The sequence below is a fragment of the Mustela nivalis genome, assembly GCF_964662115.1.
Source record: "Mustela nivalis genome assembly, chromosome: 11".
Classification (NCBI taxonomy): Eukaryota; Metazoa; Chordata; class Mammalia; order Carnivora; family Mustelidae; genus Mustela; species Mustela nivalis.
Window position 1 is genome coordinate 93,390,842 of NC_139030.1, and position 20,635 is coordinate 93,411,476.

At 40.3% G+C, this 20,635-nt stretch overlaps 1 protein-coding gene across 6 annotated transcripts in view; it reads left to right on the top strand.

Annotated features, from left to right (window-relative positions):
- Positions 1-20,635, top strand: part of LANCL1 (LanC like glutathione S-transferase 1) — a 38,463-nt gene that overhangs the window by 9,586 nt on the left and 8,242 nt on the right. For all 6 annotated transcript variants that reach the window (XM_082691576.1, XM_082691579.1, XM_082691577.1 and 3 more), the window contains 3 exons: positions 8,987-9,194; positions 17,493-17,628; positions 18,153-18,299. In XM_082691576.1, the coding sequence (XP_082547702.1) occupies positions 8,987-9,194; positions 17,493-17,628; positions 18,153-18,299 (491 nt within the window). The remainder of the gene's footprint in view (positions 1-8,986; positions 9,195-17,492; positions 17,629-18,152; positions 18,300-20,635) is intronic.

Consider the following 20,635-nt stretch of genomic DNA (forward strand, 5'->3'; position numbering starts at 1 on the left):
ATGAACAGGCCCAGTTCTTTTCACTGAAATCCTCTTTTATAAAATTTAGTACATTGAAGTGTAATGCATCATGATACTGATGTATAACATATGACAACAATAAGCACTGAATTATTCATTCTCAGCCATAATCCTTTCCTGGTAGATTTACCAGTTCTTTATAGGATGCACTCCCAGCTTGGGAAGCAGGGCAAACATTCTGGTTCTTCAGATGCTCCATCAAGAAGTGTTCTTTATGTCATGCACATAGCAGCAGACAGTGCAAAAAAAAGAACCGGAGTGGAGGTCTCTTAAGATCAAACCCAATGGCCAGCTACCGAGTAGTCCTAATTGGTGTTTGGGAATCTGTTGGGACTCACCAGAGAGCCTCACAGCCCCTGCCTTTGGGCTGCTCTGGGTTTTGTTCCAGGTAGCTCTAGGTTCCAGGAAGAAAAAAATTCTAAAATGGCTCATAAAATAGAAATTACAAAACACTGGTGAGAAATTGTTATTATAAAGAATTAAATGACTAGATGAAGTATTCTCGTGTTAGAAATAAGCATTTGAGAGGAAAGATTGCTGCCCTTGCAGATAACATAGGAGAAAAGGTAAGTAAACCCAAGGGATAACTGATCTCACTAGTGTCTTTAAGACAGAACGAGAGAAAGTGCTGGCCCTCATTTAATTTCATTTTTTCCCCACTCTTAACTGTGATGATTCCTAAGAGAAATGATCAGCTCACACTCAAAAAAAAAAAAAAAAATACACACAGGACTCTAGGGGCTTTAGTTCTAAAAGACGTAACCCAATCTTCTATAACCAACTCACAAAGTTAATGAGGCTAAGATCAGCATATATTTCCTCTTTTCAAGTATTAGATAACATTTTAAATAAGAGGATATGCAGCATAATCCCTCGGGTAATATTAACTTGCGCTCTAAATGCAAGTCATTAAAGTGTTTCAAGATGCTCTTCCTCTGATCTGCCAAATGTATAGCCTTTGAGCTACAGCTTTAGCATGTGGGACTTAGTTTCTGCTGATACCAGACTTATTTGAAAGGAATCACTCTGGCCAGGTATCTTTTCTTTGCAATTTGATCTTTTTATTACGTAGCTCTTCAATCTGAGCCAGCATTTCAATGTTTAATTTAAGCCCTAGTCCTGTGTCCTTCACCTTCGTAAGAAGCACATACGCATTCCAGCCAGAGCTGTCAGGGCAAGCGGAAGGAATAAAGGGTGTGGATCTCCACTGGGTTCATTAGAGCCCTTCAGAGTGACCACTAGGTAGAGACCAGCCAGAGCACTTTCTTGCAGACTGCGCTTTCTCTGGGGTTGATGTCATTGTATTGTAGGTTATCTTAAGTGACTTAGATACAGGCTTGAAACAGCTTAGGGTTTAAATGCTAGCAGTGTGCTTGGGTGAAACACTGAGAGCAGGAAGAAAATGTTGATGGATCAGAAGAAATGATACCTAAGCAATTTGTCTTTTACAGACAACAACAAGGAGGCTGGGGCTTTGTCATTTTTTTATTCCAGTAACTCGAGCACTTAACACAATGCCAGACCCATAGTTGGTGCTTAATACATATTTACCTAATGGATGGATGAATGAATGAATGAATGAATGAATGAACGAATGAACAAATGAAGGGAGAGTGTTCTGCAATTACTGTTCTATAGTATACCACCTATACAAACTAAAAACAATAAAGCAAACTAGGTGGAATGAGGAAAGAGTGGAATTCAACTTATTTCATACGTCTTAGGATGTAGAAGAGTCCATCACATCTCTTTGCCTTGACTTCTGATCCAGTTGAAAAATGAACTCAAAAATTAGAGAAGGTTTATAATATCGCTTTCTACTTGATAAAGCTGAATAGAGAGCCTCTCGTTTAGACATAGTTGTAAAATGGGTTTCTTTTTTGCTGCCTGACTTGAACTTAAACTCCTTAGACTCAAACAGAGCATCTAGATAGTACAAATATAGATTACTACATGAGAAAAAGAGAGAAGAGGGAACACCTAAAGTCAGACAACTCCCAGAAAGCTCAAGAGAAGGGCCAGATGGCACATGTATAGAGAACATTTTTCTAGTCAGAGGAGCCAGCAAGGGTGGAGAGAGGCAGGAACATGCGAAGACTATGCTTCCCTCTCTTCTTTCTGTCCTTTTCATTCAGGCATCAGAGATAGGACAAAGCGACTGATTCAACGCTGGAAAATCATTCTGATGGGGTTGGGTATTTATTGAGTAGTTACTATGTGCTAGGGACTTGTAATAATCAGCATGATTCACAGTAACTATGGAGTAGCTATTTCATAGGTGAACATGCTTAGGCACAGAGAGGTTTCGTAAATGAGGTAAAAGAAAAAACACACAGTGAGTGACTGGTGGCTTCAATCCCAGGCATTGATCCCTGAGCCTGAGCCTTTAGTGATGACTCTGTTGAAAGATTTATCACCTGTGAATGGCGGGCTGAATAAGAGACTAAGGGCACTTACCATTTTGACAGTTACGAGGCAGGGCACTAAAGGAAGGGGGAGGAAACTGTGAGGTCTCCTCTTTTTTAAGTGTTTTTCCTATTGGACAGTCAGCTCTGGAAATACATAAAAAAGAGAAAAGACGCATCTTCTGAGTGCTCGTCTGCCCTCTTTTCTACTTCTTTGCTTGGGCCAATAATTATTGGTGCGGAGTCACAGCTGATTTTCTCCCCATATCACCTGTACTCGGGTATTTGGAGAACAGCAGCTGTCAGTGGCCTGCAAGCTGTGCTGCTTGGCTTTAAGCGGACAGCTGAGCAGATATGCTGCTCTGGGCAGTGTTGACATACAGGCTTTTTGGACAGCTCTGTGCACAGTAACCACAGTGACTGGGAATGGGAATCCTGCCCTAAAGACGACTGTAGTTTTGTCTTGTTTTGTTTTGTTTACAGAGAGAGAGCTAGGGAGGGGGAGAGAGAGAAGGAGAGAAAGAATCCCAAGTAGACTCCCTGCTGAGCACAGAGCCTGATGTGGGAGCTCATCTCAGGACCCTGAGACCATGACCTGAGCCAAAACCGGGAGTTTAGCCGACTGAGCTACCCAGGTGCCCCTAGACAAGTGTAAATTTTGTTGAAAAAATAAAAATGCACTTAGTCAGACACAAAATTAAGAAACCATTACAAAGTACGAAAAAGTACCAACCTGATAGAGAAAGACAGGTGATAAAGCTGTATAGGGTTAACTAGAGAATTTCTGGTCACTTTTATTTTCATAAATCTGAAAGGGAAAAAACATGGTATTGATAAGCTTTCAAAGTTTTAACTAGGGAGAAGTTTATTTGAAACAACCCATCACCTTTTTAGGGAGTTCCTATCTACATATCACTCAAAACTATTGAGACCTGTTCTTGGGTGTTAGTTGGGTACCTCCAGTGACGCCAGTGGTATTTCAGTCCGAGCGTGACTTTTCCTACCAGGGTGCATAAAGAGAATCTTTAAAAGACCCCAATCTGCAAGGAAGTACTTTGCAGAGAGAAACTACCATGGCAAAGGTTCTTACATCAGTGCAGACTGGTTATAAAAGAACACTATTAAGGAATAATCTCTAAAGTGCAGAATTATAGACAAGTGTTTTTTAGAGTTCATACATCTGTGGAGATTTTTATCATGTCCACATACATTTGAGATGTGCGAAGGTCTTGATTGGTCAAGATGAATAGGACTAATGAACTCGGAAATTCAAAGGCTTAGTATTAATTACTCCTCAACAGCTGGCTATATTTATAGTACTACTGGGGATAAGTAGCTGAGTAAGGAAATTGCAGATTTAGAAGTGTCCCTAAGCAGTTTACCCTCCCTTCCCAGAGTAAGAGCTACAGAAGGAGACAGAGTAGAAAAATCTAGTTCATAGCTTTCATGCTAAAAACCAGGACAGATTCCTATTACAGCAAAGTTTTCTTCAGTCCTTATGGTATCATTTTTTTTTTCTTTGAAGTAAATTAGTTGTCAACATTTCAAAAACAGATTTCTAGGATGAACTGTGGGGGCAGTGCCACACTTCCCGAAATTCTTATGCACAGTGACATCGATCTCTGGTGTTCAGAGCAGTGCCGGCCTGAGAATGTTCCACTGTGATAGAGATGTTATTTTCTTGTCCATTACACCAGCCACTACCCACATGTAGCTGTTTGAGCATTGAAATGTGGCTAGTGTGACTGAGAAACTGAATTTTTAAATGTTGCTTGCTTTTAATTAACTCAAAATTTCCTAGACACTTATGATTAGAAACTGTCTTATTAGACACCACAGTTGTAAGCAACCAAACCAGCTCTGGGAGTTGTAAGATCAGATAATATATGTCTGGGTTTCTTCTGGCCTCTCAGACCAAAAAGGAGGTGTTTTTTTTGTTGTTGTTTTTATTAAAAGCAACCCCTACTTACATTGGATTGATGAGTCTTCCAGTCCACTTGCTCCTGAAGTACATCAGAGAATCAGTGATTACTCCAGGAGTCACATCACTCCCCACACCTTTGGAGGACATTTGTCCTCTCTTCCCTAAACTCCAGGTGCATGCAGCTGCCTACTTGCGCTCTCTCTCTCTCCTTGGACGTCTGATGAATGTCTCATTCCTCTCTGCCTCTTCCCCACGGCCAGGCCCTGTCTTAGACGTCTAGTGCTCACCCACGTCTGGTGTCCCTCTCTTTCTGGACTTCTCTCTTTCTAGACTCTGAGAGGTTAAACCTCTCAACTTCAGTGTCATTAGGTGAGGTGACCTCTTCTAGTTCGGGGGCTGGAGGGGTAGTGGCATGTGTCGCTTCCAAGCTAAACCCTCTAGTTGCTGGTGTAAGGCCATGTAGCACTCTTCATGTGGTACCCCTCTAGGATTCCCTAATAAAGGCCCTTCTTGGAAGAACTGGACTAACCCATAGGGTTATCTTTGAAAGATGCTTTTTAGGGCACCTGGGTGGCTCCATTGGTGAAGTGTCCAAATCTTGATTTCAGTTCCGTCTTAATTTCAGGGTCCTGAGTTCAAGCCCCACATTGGGCTCCAAACTGGGTATGGAACCTACTTTAAAAAAAAAAAAAAAAGGCTTTTTGGGAATACCACTCCTTTACATAAACCAATCATAGAGTAGCATCAAGCCTAAAGTTCTGTGTCTGGCTTTTAATAATTTGAGCCTCCAGGGAGTCTATCTTTGTTAACCATGTCATCCCCTAGCCTTCCCATCCACATGGACTTGCTCAGAGGACTGATTGCACTTCCTGAGAGTACTGTGCACAGGCTCTGTTTCAGCTTCCTCTTTTGGTCTACACCCATCCATACCTGATCCTTGATGGTGTATTTTTGCCCCCTGGGAGGGAGAGGATACTCTGTCCACCTCTGTCCATTCTTTCTCCACCAACCCAGTCTCCAAAGCTGTGAATAAGCACAGAATGAACATGGCATTTCTAAAACGTTTACTGACCTAACATGCTTGATTCTAAAAGGTATTTGATCATTTTTTACTGATGTTAAATCTGAATTTGGATGTAAAATAGAGGCAGTATACCTATTACAACTTTCCTCTACCCTTTAGGAAATGAAGTACAACCAACCAGAGTAGGAATAATCTCTTATTCCTGAAGGAGAGTACTCATTAGTTAACAGAGTTAGTTACCCAAATGCTTTATTGGTCATCTTTAATGAGTTAGGGATTAATGGGCAAATAATGGATTAGATTTTGCTTTACTCATTTCTCAGTATATCTCTCTTCATATGGATTATTTTCCCATTTAGAATATGTCAATAAGTTTAAACCATATATATGAGCAAATCTAACAAGACAGTAAAATTCAGACCAAAAAAAGCATTAGTTTTCATAACGTAATCACAGTAGTTATCATAGAATGAACCATCTAAGAAATAGAATCAATTTTATGTCAATAAAAATGTCAAAATCCCTCCAGATTTAGAAGAGGGGAAGAGTGGGTTTCTTTTTTCTTTTAATAGAATAATCCTAAGACCTAAAACGATTTGTTGGAGTGTGTATTTACAATTAAATGCAATCAAAACTTAAATCTCACTTCAGTCTTTTCTATTCTGGAAGAAAATGTGAAAGGGTAGAAGGAGGAAGTGAATCTCCTTTATCCTACTTTTTGCTTAGCAAATAATATAGAAGGACATTTTATCCACTACTCAAATTTAAGCCCAGAATACTCTGTTAAGGATATCCTTAAGTTAAGGATACTCTGTTAAGCATATCCTGTGATTAAAAAAAGGAAGCATTAAAAAGATTAAACCCCATACATCATTCTGTGCTGAGTCCTGTCAGGGCCAGTTTTGATGGTTGTTATCCTGGAAGCCAATACAGTGTTCTTTCTCATTATGTTAAATGTCCTTTAGAGACTGGAATCCTACTTGATAATGAGTTTATGAATGGATGCAGCTGCAACCCTTCCCTCCCAAACCTGGCCCTTCCCTAGAGGCATATTAGTATTTTGGTGGATGAGAAGCATAGTAAGCCTTGTAGTACTATTTGACTTTTTCCATGAAGAACAAATTTATTTTGATAAAAACTACATTTGAAAAGGTTTGTTAAATCATTTTTTAAAGATTTTATTTATTTATTTGAGAGAGAAAGAACACAGATAGGGGGAGCCCCAGAGGGAGAGAGAGAAGCTGGCTCCCCACTGAGCAGGGAGCCTGATGTGGGAGTTGATGCCAGGACCCCGGGAGCATGACCTGGGGTAAAGGCAGAGACTTAACTAAGCCACCAAGGCTCTTTGAAAAGAGTTTTTAAAGCGTAGACTGAGGCCAGGGCTGCAAGTATACGTAAGGGGACTAGGGGAGTTTTCCCTGCCGAGCCCTTGAGGTTATGTCTGTACTTCCCACCTCACCAGTTACCTCGCAGCATTTGGTATTTATGCAAAGGTGATGTTTTATGCATGAATATTGCTAAGGGTTGGAACAGCATAAGGATTAGGTTCAAGATTTCTAGCTACATGTAATTCCCCCACTTTGCTATTAGGGCATATGGGATATCCAGTATTGGTGAGGCATTAAATGTCTTTGATTCCCATGTTTTGTCTTATACCCTGGACCTAGACTGATTTCTGGTAGGCTTGTCCAGGAAGTATTTTCAAATTGGCAGCAGCACTGCTCACTTGAACACCTTTTCATCATGGGTGTTTTGTGTCGGGAAGTAGAGACCATAAACTGCAAGGTGCATTAGATTGCTTAATCAAAATATATGGACACTCAGGCCCAGAATGAGACAAAGGAGAGAACCAGAATCTGAGGTTATGCAATGCCAGAAGCTGGAAAGATAATTCTCTGCTGATCAAAAAGAAAAAAAAAAAAAGTTTTTCATCTAAATGAAATATTGAGGACTGGAGAAATGACTACCTGGTTGTCCTGAGAAATCCATCCAGCCTTACAACTGCAAACTTTAATGGGTTTTGTTTGTTAAAGATTTAGGCCAAGAGGAATTGTTGATAATGAGAGACAAAGGTCTGAAAAGGAAAGCAATCATTGGGCTTGTATTTAATCACTTTGTATTTTCTCAGACCTCAGTCATGTCATTATCTGGCTGTGGTGCTTACAGAACTTAATTAGGGGAGTTCAAGCAGCAATGGGAATAGGAGGCCAAAATGAAAGGGTAACAATTTAAACAGATTGCCAGCAGATGCCTGGGATGGATGGAGATGAAGCCATTTAAGAACCTAATTGGAGAAGAAGCTCTTGACATTGATCATTTGTGAAAAGGAAGTTTTAGGTTTTTTTTTTTTTTTTTTTCTTGTACACGTGGTTTTGTACACTTATGTCTACAGACCTTCAGCACTGGTAGGTCTGATCATCAGCTTGTGGAATTACTAACAGCAAGCCACTTTGAAAGAGCAGACAAGGTTATTAACTTTGGCAGGGAATGAAAATTTGGCCTTAATATACATGTGCAATTGAATTGTCTGTAGCACAAAGCTTTGGAGATTACCCATGCAAAATGAGAAAACTATCTAAATTTAAAACTGTCCTCAGTACAGTGAAAAGTAATTTTGCAGACTGCATTTTTACTGCACTGAAATCCATGAAGAGATGGGCTCTATTAATTTAGATTTAAACAGAGGCTCTGTATCTTCTAAAAATGGTAAATGAGATGGAAAATGTACTTTAAGGGGAGAAATGAGTTTCCGGAAATGCTGCAGGCGAGCAGGTTCCCTACTCCACATCTTTGAGTCTGCCCAGAGATCAGTCAGGTTCAGAGAGAAGGCTCTATCTACTGTAACAGCCATTCGGAATAAGGACATTCAGACAACGCCTCAATTATATGTATATAGCAGGCTTCAAGAGCAGGATAAGAAGCAAATTGAGTACAGCCCAAAGCAAAAGTCATTGGCAGTTTTTACAGTATAATTCCTAAAGTGGCTGGGTCCCTGGCAGAGAAAAAAAATTAGGGAGAAATTTAATTTATTTTCTCAGATCTCACATAACTTAGTAGTTCTCTTATAATCTGCCTGGAATGATACTGGAGTACGGAATTTGGTTACTGCACCTACCTTCTCACTCAAAAACTTAACTTCTTTATAAGGAGAAGTTGAGTTTTCACTCCCCAGACTTTGAATTTTTTTTTTTTAGCTCACAAAAACAAATACTACTTTTTGGTAAGTAAATGATTATTTGTGAAATAAACAGGTGACTGTTTAGAACCATGGTTTTCATAACCTGTCATGTAACCATCAAGTATAATACGTTAACACACAATAGAGTGGGACAAGGATTAATAATAAATTTACGTTAGCGTTCTTCCAGGGTCTCAGAGTGCCTGTTATTTATGGTTGTAATGATGAGGAAACAGAACAAGTGCCTGTGTCTGGTTCTTGGAGCTGCTTGATAATAAAGCTGTGTCTAGAACTAAAGTCATCTGAACTTCGATAGTTTACGTTTGTGTTTTATTGTTTATCAACAATCAACACTGCTGAGTTGGCAGCAAACCAAACTAATACAGTCAACAGCCCGTTCCTCATCTTTACGTTATTTTCTTTTTGCTTCTCAGGTATCGCTCTGCTTTACTTACATCTCTATGATGTGTTCGGGGACCCCGCTTACCTCCAGATGGCACATGGCTATGTAAAGCAAAGTCTGAACAGTCTGAGCAAGCGGTCCATCACCTTCCTCTGCGGGGATGCAGGCCCCCTGGCTGTGGGCGCTGTCGTGTACCACAAGATGAACAATGAGAAGCAGGCAGAAGACTGCATCACCCGGTAATCATGTATCTTTTTGAGGATTATTATCTAGACATCATTTCACATTCATTCTGCTTGTGTTAGCAAAAAGAACATTTGAGTGAAGTTACTTTTCCCTCAGCGATAGGTATTACTACTGTCATTTGCTCACATCACACATCATACCAGGGTAGTTAAGGAACAACCATTATAGTCCCTATTATAGTGTAAGATGTAATGACACTGACACACACCAGATCAGACATCAGTTTAATAATAAAAATGAGATCAGAAGTCTAATCCTGGGATTATAATCCAAGGAGCTGTTATCCAAGATCAGTAATTTGAAAAATGTGGTTCATTTCCTGCGGTGGGCTGGGGGAGACCCCGTCATGGACTACAAATGATTCAAAATTGTTTTTCCCACGGGCAAATAACAGGCAAATCCAAAAATTTATTTTTAATAGAGATCAGGTCAGCCCACTAGAAGCTTGCGAATTATGAAGAATTACTAAACTTGCATACTAATAAACTACAATTATTATTTTACTAGAGTTTATTGAGCACGAAGAATTCTGTTAGGAAATCTGGCAGCCATGCAACTCTGCACACAGGGCTGTTAGGCTCCCACTGAGTGTGTCCACACGCAGAGACTTTCAATTCCAACAAAGGTTTCTGGCTGTGTTTTGTTGTTTCGTGGACGTTACTTTTTAGAGAAATTTTCAGTTTGCAGAAAAATTGAGAGGCAGGTATAGAGATTTCTCACATACCCACTACCCTCCACACATGCCTAGCCTCCCCCAGTATGAGCATTCCCCACTGGTGTGGTACACTTGTTACAGAGGATGGGCATTCACTGACATACCGTTATCACCCAAAGTCCATGGTTTATATTAGTTACATTAGTTACATCTTGGTGTTGTGCTTTCCCTGGATTTGGATGAATGCATAATGACATGTATCCATCATTATATTATCATATGGGATAGTTTCTCTGCCCCCAAAATTCACTGTGCTGCACCTGCTAATTCCTCTTCCCTGTTCCCTGACCCCTGGCAACTGTTGGTCATTTTACTGTCTCCATAGTTTTGCCTTTTCCAGAATAGTTGGAAACATTACAATATGTAGTCTTTTCAGATTGGCTTCTTTCACTGAGTAATATGTATTTAAGGCCCCTCCATGTCTTTTCGTGGTGTGATAGCTCATTCTTTTTAGCACTGAGTAGTATTCCATTGTCTGGATGTACCATAGTTTATCCATTCACCTACTGAAGGACATCTTGGCTGCTTTCAAGTTTTGGCACTTATGAAAAAAGCTAATATAAACATCCAATTCTTAGGGCTTTGTGCAGACATTTACAGTTCCTTTGGGTAATTATCAAGGAGCACAATTGCTGGATCATATTATAAGAGTACGTTTAGTTTCGTAAGAATTGCCAAACTGTCTTCTGAAGTGGTTGTACCATTTTGCATTCCTGCTAGCAATGACTGAAAGTACCTCGTGCTCCACATCCTTGCCAGGGTTGCAGATTCTGGCCATTCTAGTAGATGTGTAGTGGTATCTCGTTGTTTTAATTTGGATTTCCCTGATGACGAATGACTTGGAGCATCTTTTTATATATTCCTTGACATCAGTATTGCTTCTTTGGTGAAGTGTCTGTTAAGGTCTTTCACCCATTTTTTAATTGAGTCCGGCAGCATTTTAATCAGTGATTGTCTCCATGGTTTTGATTTGACCATGGTTTTTGATTCCCACTACTTTTTCTTACAAATTACTATTAGAATGCATTTTCATCACTGATTTTGTTTGTGGAGGACCTTTGGTTAATTTTACAGTGTGCAGTGGTGTGTATTTCATTAATTTGGTCTAAAATTCTAATAACTATGGAGTTCTTTCTCCCCCTCAAAATTTTATTATGAAAAATTTCAAACATACAGAAATGTTGAACCAACAATGAATACCTGTATACCTACCCACTTAGATTCTACCACTATCATCTCCTATACTTACTTTATTATGTATCTAATCCATCTCTCCATTATTAACCCTTTTGGGGGAAGGGATGCATTTCAGAGTGAATTGCAGACATCAGTACCCTTCCTTCTAAATAGTAAAGGCATGTATATCATTTACTAGAGGTCAGTATCTGTTTAGTTTTCTTCTTTTGACGCCAAGTTTACACACAATGAGCTGTCCAGGTTTTATATTTGTTGAGCTTTGACAAGTGTATATACCATCTAAATTTGCAGCACAGAAGCTTCCTTTCTGTTTCTTTGTAGCCAGTTTAAAAACCATTAGCCACACATCTGCTTTAGAGGCTCAGAAGGAAGTCTTTTATTCATTGAGTCACTCTTAAGTATCAAAAATAAGCCCGTAGTGGTCCTAGTGTTTGTAATGCCAGCCTTTCTCAGCTTGCGTATAGCCAGATGGTAATAGTTAGCTGTGTGAAAAATGAAAACAAGATTTGTGTATTCAGATTGGGGAAATACTACTTAGCAGAGTAAAATATACACCTTTACTGGCTGCACAGAATCTTCACCAGCTTTTGGTATTTGGGGAAAGTCCAGCGACTCTAGGGAGTGGAATTTTCCAGACTCGTCAAGTAGACAGCCTTTTTCCTCATGACATTTTAGGGCCTACTGTTGTAAGAAACCAGCTTTGGGGCATAATACCATATGTTAATATTGGTTTATTATAAAATACTCTTAAAAGTTAACTAAAATTTTTTTGATACCTCGATAATAAAAGTTTTTGTTATTTATATCTTTTTAAACACTTTTACAGTGTTTCACCAGTATTTTATTTATATCCAGTAGATGTGTTAAGATTAAGCATATAGAATACAGATAATGAGAGGAAAATAGGCCATTCATGGCCACAGTTTTGATTTTTCAGATTTCTAGAGTTTATGGCAGAACAGGAAGAATAAAGGAATTATGTGTAAATCGCTTTCACAACTCCTCCCTTTAAGCCTTTGCAACTCAATTGAAATGATTTGATGTCATCTGATAGTTAATAAACCTACTTGGTGGTTTTATTTTTTACTGAACCTTCTCTCATGTATCACATAGGCCTTTGGACCTATCAGAGACCCTCAATTTTCTATGTGGCATCTGTCCTGTGCTCCACCACCAATGTCATTTTTCAGCTTACCTTTCCTATGGTTTCTTAATAGAGTAGTCTTTCAGATTCCTAATTTCGCGTTTTAGAGATCAAAGAAGTCAATGTTTCCCTAAGGTTGGGACTCTTAACTTTAGGACCCTGGGAATCTTTGGGCTTCCAAATGTATAAAATCCCCAAGTTGTACCCAGTATGGAGAGAACATTTACAGTTTTTTGGAGGAGTCTCTGCCTCCCCCAAAAGGAGTGTGTGTGCGTGTGTGTCTGTTCATATTCGATATGTCCTATAGATGGCCGGGGCAGGTGGCAAGGAAGAGAATGAATGGCACTAATTTTTCCTGCTGTTTGACTTCTACCGTGTTCGTTTTCACCTTCCTTCTGCACAGAGAGTTGGTGCTCCTACTCAAAGAGAGCGTGGCCTATTTACAACACCCCGCTAAGTCACCAACCCGACAGATCTAGTGCTGTGGGGCCACTATTCAGAATGACGAAGAGCTGGCTTTTGGTCAGAAAGTGTCAACTCTCTTTTGTAGCGTGATGAGTAAGAAAAGGACTTCTTACCAAAAGTTACAAATTTTTAGATGATACAAGGTAAAAACTCCCCTCCGCAGTAACACCCTGGGGAATTACTGCTAGGAGTGGAAAGAACTGTCCTGATTTTATAGGTCTCCATTCTTCCTTCAGTGACATTTCAGTGTCATGTCTCTTCTGAAGATGGGTTGCTATTAATATCAGCGTAGCAAAACAAATGGAACTGCAGCAATGTGCTTCTGGCTTTGAGAGTTTTTGAAAACACATAAAATAACCGTTATGATTTACAAATGCTATCATTTCTTCACTTTATCTTGAGAACATAGCATTTAAAACCTGCATTTCGATGTCCTACCTTTTAGGAATCATCAGATCCAGCTCAGGAGTTTTAATGACTTGAATTCAATTCCAGAAGAAAAGGGAATGCTTCCTTTCTTACCCTAAACTGTAAAAATTTTATTTTAACAAGATGCTCTAAGCAATACTTCATTTTCAAGTATTTGAAAACTATTTGCTATTTACTTGAAACTTCCCAGAAGCAAATGAGTTCAGCTGCAAAATAATTGGAATGCTAATTACATATCGCCACCTAGGGGTAACCCGATCCTAAGATTAGCAAATAAAGGAAGTGTGGCTCAAGCACATTGAGGTGAGAACATTTCTGGAGTCATGCGATAATTGTTCCTTCCTTAGAGCCATTTGTTTCAAAAATTCACGGGAATTTTTCTTTTTGAATAATTCAATCCCTTTATAAAAGTAAAGTGCTTTTTTATATGTAAAATCTATGCAATTTGATAGATTTATGTTTAAACTTGATAATAAATTCTTAAATCAAAACTCTGAACTATTCCTTCTGTTTCCTACAACAGTTGAGTTTATATCTAGTAAAAAGACTTTCTTAACATCTCAACATTAAGGAGCTGCCATTTCTGGCACGAGACAAAAATAGAATTTTTTTTCATAAATGTTTTTAAGGTCTTTAAAAATGTTAAGGGTGTGTGTATATGTGTGATGATGTATGATTTTGAAGCAAAAAACAAAATGGCCCATAATTCTACCATCCAGACAGCCTGTTGACATTGGGGAAAAACTCAAAGTATACAAGAGAACGAAAAGTAACTTTTAGCCACCGTGTCCCTATTCCTAAAATAACCACTATTCCATCGTGAGTTTAATGCTTATATTTATAGAAGAAAAACCATGCGTATTTAACCAATTTGATGCGATGCCTCCATTTGTTGAGGAATAATAGAACTTGGTCAGTAACTGCAACCCGCCTTGCTTTTTCACACCTCTCTTTTCTGACAGGGGGTAAATTCCCTTAAGTATACTTTTACAACTTTTTCTCAATCTGTTTCATAACTGTTAGCCCTGCTCAGTCACTGAAATCATCTCATTCTGGTTATTAAATGGCGGCTTTTTAATTTTAAGTTGTGAGTGTTTCCCTCCCCTCCGCACAGGCTTCCAGAAGGGGAGGGGAGGGCTGGGAGAGGGGAACCGTCTGCTCTTTCACAAGTACCCTTTCCTGTGAGTCCGGACGCTCTTCCCTGTACCTGTTGGCTGTAGGCTGGTGGCAGCACTTGTTAGGTTTTTGTCTGCCTGTTTGTTTTTGGTTTTTTGTAGCTGTTAGTGGCCTCCAGAGATGAGCCGTTGGAGCTCTCCAATCCATCAGCTCTAACCTTAACACTGAGTATGTTAAAATGAAAACATAAGCAGTGGACCAAATTCTCCCAAATAAACCAAGTGTACAGACATTGATTAAGAAGAAGATAGACCCATATAAACACCCACAAGTAGTTTCCTGCCCTGTTCTTGTGGCTCAGAGAAAACCACACTGTGCCCAGACAGTCTTATTAGGTCTTATTCATCAAATATGTAGCCACTCCCAAACTTTCCACCTATTCACCACTCATTCAACCAACAAAAAGCCACCTGCTAACATTTTTTTAATTTTTTTTTCACCAAATCCTCTGGTGTAGATTTTGATAAAGTTATTTGAAGTGCCAGGTGCCTCTGAATGGCGATTCCTGATAAGAACACTTAGATATAACCAGTCACCCCAGGGGTGTGATTTTGGATACTTCACGCATTTATCATAGGGCTTATATGCTTATAATTCCTAGTGCGTAAACTAAAGTTAGATGAAATACATGCACAGGGACTGTTTATACTTACTACAGTGAAGAAAATTACCACATAGACAACAAGAGTATTTTACAGCCAAATAATGGCTTCGTCATCAGGTAGTGTGTTTAGTGTCCTAAGCTACCTGACGAAGAAGCCATTATTTGGTAGGGCTGATGTCCTCTCATTACTGCTCTTTTCCTGAAATTCTCTGGCTCTTCCCTCATACTTTTCCAGTATGCTTAGAGTCATTTTGTCAAGCCTCACCAAAAATTACATTGTTTTAGTAGCTTAAATGGTCTCACATTGAATATGTAGGATAATTCAGACATAATTGGGATGTGCTTTCAAAATTTTGTATGATAAAAATCCAGGGGCACCTGGGTGGCTCAGTGGGTTGAGCCGCTGCCTTCGGCTCAGGTCATGATCTCGGGGTCCTGGGATCGAGCCCCGCGTCGGGCTCTCTCCTCGGCGAGGAGCCTGCTTCCCTTTCTCTCTCTGCCTACCTTTCTGCCTACTTGTGATCTCTGTCTGTCAAATAAATAAATAAAAATTCTTTAAAAAAAAAAAAAAACCAGTAACTTACATCAATGACCTTCTTTCTAAAAAAAAAATCCAAATAACAAAGTCATTTTCCCTACTTACCATATTTACTTTCGTACACCCTCCCCACCCCACCCCCATCCTCAAAAAAGAAAAGTTCATTCTTTGAGTTTAGACTGCAGATATGGTTGCTTTCCTGACGTCATTTCCCTGTGAACCTCAACTGCTTTCTGGTTTCCTGGGGCTTCCATGTTGGTTCTCTGAGGAGAAACCTGGGGCTTTGGTTACCCCACTCTGCCAAGTATTCCCACAGCTGTGCCTGTATTTCTGGAGCCAAATGATGGGGGAGCAAGAAAGAAGTGAAGCAGTGAGGGTTCACCCTACCCTTCTGGGACCACAGCTGCTCCAATCTGTGAGAAAGGGTCCCTCCCTCAGAGACTGGGCTTCTGTGGGCTCCTCACCTTCATTTCTGGTCCGACCAGGAGATTGCTTGTGGCCCGGGTTGTGAGAAAACAGAGAAGACAAGGAAACATAAAGAAAACTAAAGGACTTTACCTACTTTCTCTGACATTAGGAATTCCCTTTCTCATTCTTTCTTGAGACAGAACTAAAGGGCTTCTTCCAGGACTGTCTCTTTCAGCCTTTGGTGCCCACTTCCAGGTTTGGGGCTGTTCTGAATTCAAGCCAGGAGAATACCATATGTGAAAATATGGTAGACTCAACACTGGTTTGGTGGTGCTTCAAATTCTGGTCATCCCCACTCTGCCTGCTACTGTTCACAGTTTGGAGTCCTTACACAGCTGCTCTGTGCACTCTCTCTAGGTCTTAGAGCTGCGCTTACCAGGAGAGGCAGGCTGGGGTATGCCTACACCAGCCGACCTGGAGCCAAAACCAAAAACAACTCTTTCTGAAAAGCTGAACTGAGTCTGTCAATAGAGAATTAATAAATTATAATATAGCCATTCGATGGAATACTATGCAGCTATGATAAAGAATGAGACTACTCTGGTATAGAATGTTTGTCAAGACATGTTGTTGCACAGCAAGCCACAGAACATCTGGAGAGAGATTTTTTATAGATGTGCATATTATTGCTTACATGTGCATAAAGTAATCCTAGGAGCGTCCGAGAATTTGGTAACCATGGTTATTTCTGAAAAGGAGGACTGGAAAGGGGAGACTAGGCAGACAGGGGAGGCTGACTGATACCTCTGTGCCGTTTGCCTGTTTTAGGGTAGATCAGGCTACCATACAGACATTTCATGTAGGCCTAAGGGCACATTAAGAAATAAACCAAAAAAGGAGGTAACTGGGGTGCTGCAGGCTTTTCATTTTACGGAACTAGATGACCCGTTGAGTTGACGGAGTGGTTTCTCCAGACTAAATGCTGTATCGGGCAGCAGTTTTTAGTTCCTCTGACCCCTGCTGCTGGTCTTAGCACACGCCTCCAGAAGGAGCTAGGGAGGAGCCATTTAACCACGGCCACACATGCCTACTCTTAGTCTTCGAATTTGTCAGTTCCATTGTGACCGGAAGAAAAATGTGGTTGAGAGTTAATTTACCCTTTGCAGTCTGTCTCAGCCCACTTAATGTATGGAATATAATTAATAATACAAATGTATGAAAATATTTGCCTTTTATGTATAAATTAATTTTAATATATTTAAAGTGATTAACTGTAATAGTGGGGAGCCTGGGTGGCTCAGTCGGTTAAGCGTCTGTCTTCGCATCAGGTCATGATCCTGGGGTTCTGGGATCGAGCCCCACATCCGACTCCCTGCTCAACAGGGAGTCTGTATCTCCCTTGCCCTCTGCCACTTACCCTGCTCTCTCTCACTCTCTCTCTCTCTCAAATAAATAAAATCTTTAAAATAAAATCTTAAAAAAATAAAATAATAATTTAATGATAATACCTAAATATATATTTTTGTGTGTGTGTATTTTTTAAATGTACCATTTCAAGTATCTCCCACTACCCAGTCCCTTCCAAGTTATCTTAGACATGTATTTTTATTGCAAGGCTAATTCACCTAAATAAGATTGACCTTCATGCTCCAAATGAAGTGCTCTATGGACGAATGGGCTACATCTATGCTCTTCTCTTTGTGAATAAGAACTTCGGCGTGGAAAAGATTCCTCAAAGCCATATTCAGCAGGTACCACATTTTTGTGCTTTTTGGAGTTTTGATAGGATCCCAGTTGTTATCTGCCTGAACTCTCGGTTTTGGTTCTCCAGTTAGCATACCCCAGGTAGAAGGAAGGTGTGTGTGTTGGCTTCTAAAGGTCAGGTGGGATCAGAGAGCCGACAGCGTCAGGCTGAGTGCTGTTGGAAACACTTAGAGAGTGACTGGGGAGCAAGAGGCCCAGCTGTCTCCATTTGAGGCCAGGTTTCACCTCCCAGATGGAGATGTCTCCTTTCGTGCCTGAAGCAATTCATGCTTTCCTCTGTCAAGTGAATTCTCACAAGCTCTAGTAAAGTTCAGAATTTCTGTATCTCCCTCTTTTAAGCGGAATACAGGCACCCCTGCTTTCTGAGTGTGGAATTAAACTGTGCCCGTCCATGGCCAGAAGATCCCGTCTGATTCACCATGTTCTCCATAACTCTTAGCAAAAATTCCTTACCTCCAGCGGGAAGATTTTTATTTTGATTCTCATTATTTGATTGGTTTTCTCCCTATAGATCTGTGAAACGGTCTTAACCTCTGGAGAAACCCTAGCCAGAAAGAGAAACTTCACAGCAAAGACTCCACTGATGTATGAGTGGTACCAAGAATATTACGTGGGGGCCGCTCATGGCCTGGCGGGAATTTATTACTTCCTGATGCAGGTAAGAGGTGAAGATGGTAAAACTGAGAAATGCGCTTGGTGACTCTCCTGGCCAGGGGGAGAGCATCGGGGCTCCCCCTCTGGTTTTTTATTCTGTCTGCAATTTTCTGGCCTCGACAAACAAGGGCAATATAGGCCAGAGCACATTTTTAAGTGTATAAACATAAAAGGCACTGTGCCGTGGAATGATGTCTGATTTGTAGGTGACCGTACTTGTCTGCCTCGTGCCGCTTTGCAGACTGAAGTGTTTGGACCTATCCTTCTACATGAAGTGCCTTCTGCTCTGCTCTGCTCTGCTCTGCTCTTTTAGCAAATGCCTTGAATTAATATTGTTGCATATCATTAGACACCACCCAGTGAAACAAATTCCAAAAGTAAGAACAAAATCAATAGAAAACAAATGAGCATATGTTGCCTACGGCTCACTTGGAGAGCAAAGTCACAGAGCCTTTTCAATGGATTTTGTGTAACTTACCTGAAAAATAGCTGAATGTGCTATACCCAGCCATTCTTTGGATCTAATACCCTTGGGAGACATCAGCCAAAGTCACACAGTCTAAGGACAGTAGTAGGATTTACTGCAGCAAGCATAACCTGGTAGGGGAGGTCAGAAGAGGACTTCTCATGAGAGTATCATTTCCATTGGCTTATTTAGCTCTCTTTAAAGAGAAATGGCACTCGTGAATAAGAATTCATAGCAAAAGAAAATTGATTTTTAATGGCAGCAGAGGTGCCCCCCTCACCTTCCCAAAGTACAATGCAGCATAAAGAAAAGTGTTTCATTAATGTGTTCAACATGAGTGCTCGGATATACATACTATTAGCTGGTTGAGTAGCCGGCTGCAATAATGCAAAATCAATGTCAGACCTCCATCTCCCTATAACTAAACAATGACAACGAAGCTGAAAAACTCAAGGTTATTATTGCTTTTGAATGCAGAGTCACACTTTGAGTGTTAGTGGCAGTAAGAGACCAACTTTTGTATTTGTTCTGCACTTCTCAATTAGGAGTTTTATAATGAAGGGTTTTGACAATTCAGACATAGACTCCTTTATTTTTCTGGCATAAACCTTCACTGGCTCTGTATTTCCAGAAGTAAATATATATTCTTGAGTTTTCAGGAAAGGGGAATTCATGTATTCTGCAGTTTCAAGGTGGCTGGGCACCCTCATGACCTTGCATTGAAGCAGGTCACGAGGAGTCCTCTTACTTCCAGCTGCCTCCTTTTGGTGGCAGTGAGAAATCTGGAAACCTATGTTCTGAGTTTTCCATTGGCAGATTGTTGTCTATTTGAGATGATTTAACCATTAAAATTAAATAAATTAATTATTAAATTAAATTATTAAAATTAAATAATAATCCATTCTGGTAGGTACTTACATATCATAAACATAAATAAAAATATTAAACATAAAACATAGTATTATGTTTTATCATAATATCTTAAACATAAAATATTATTTGTAGGTGTGCCTGGGTGGCTCAGTGGGTTAAGCCGCTGCCTTCCGCTCAGGTCATGATCTCAAGGTCCTGGAATCGAGTCCTGAATGGACTCTGCTCAGCGGGGAACCTGCTTCCCTCTCTCTCTCTGCCTGACTCTCTGTCTACTGTGATCTCTCTCTGTCAAATAAATAAATAAAATCTTTAAAAAAATATATTATTGGGGTGCCTAGGTGGCTCAGTGGTTTAAGCCGCTGCCTTCAGCTCAGGTCATGATCTCAGAGTCCTGGGATCGAGTCCCGCATCGGGCTCTCTGCTCAGCAGGGAGCTTGCTTCCCTTCCTCTCTCTCTGCCTGCCTCTCTGTCTACTTGTGATCTCTCTCTATCAAATAAATAAATAAAATCTTTTAAAAAAATATATTTTGGGGCGCCTGGGTGGCTCAGTGGGTTAAGCCGCTGCCTTCAGCTCAGGTCATGATCTCAGGGTCCTGGGATCGAGTCCCGCATCGGGCTCTCTGCTCAGCAGGAAGCCTGCTTCCCTCTCTGTCTTTCTCTCTGCCTGCCTCTCTGCCTACTTGTGATCTCTGCCTGTCAAATAAATAAAATCTTTAAAAAAAAATATATATATATATATAATTTGTAGCCTGTTTTGGATAATTCCTGCAAATTTGAGGAAAATCAACTCATTCTATTCTAGCATTTTCAACTGAGCTGAAACAGTACTCTCTGGGTAGAGTAAAATCTGTATATGCCCTATAGAACTCAGTGCCCTTTCAGTCCCCGTGCGTCACACCATGGGCTACCCCCTTACCCAACGTGCTCACCCCCCCCACCTGACAGGGCCAATACTTTGAATTTGTTATTTGAAGATATAAGCTGTGCATTGAATTAAGTAC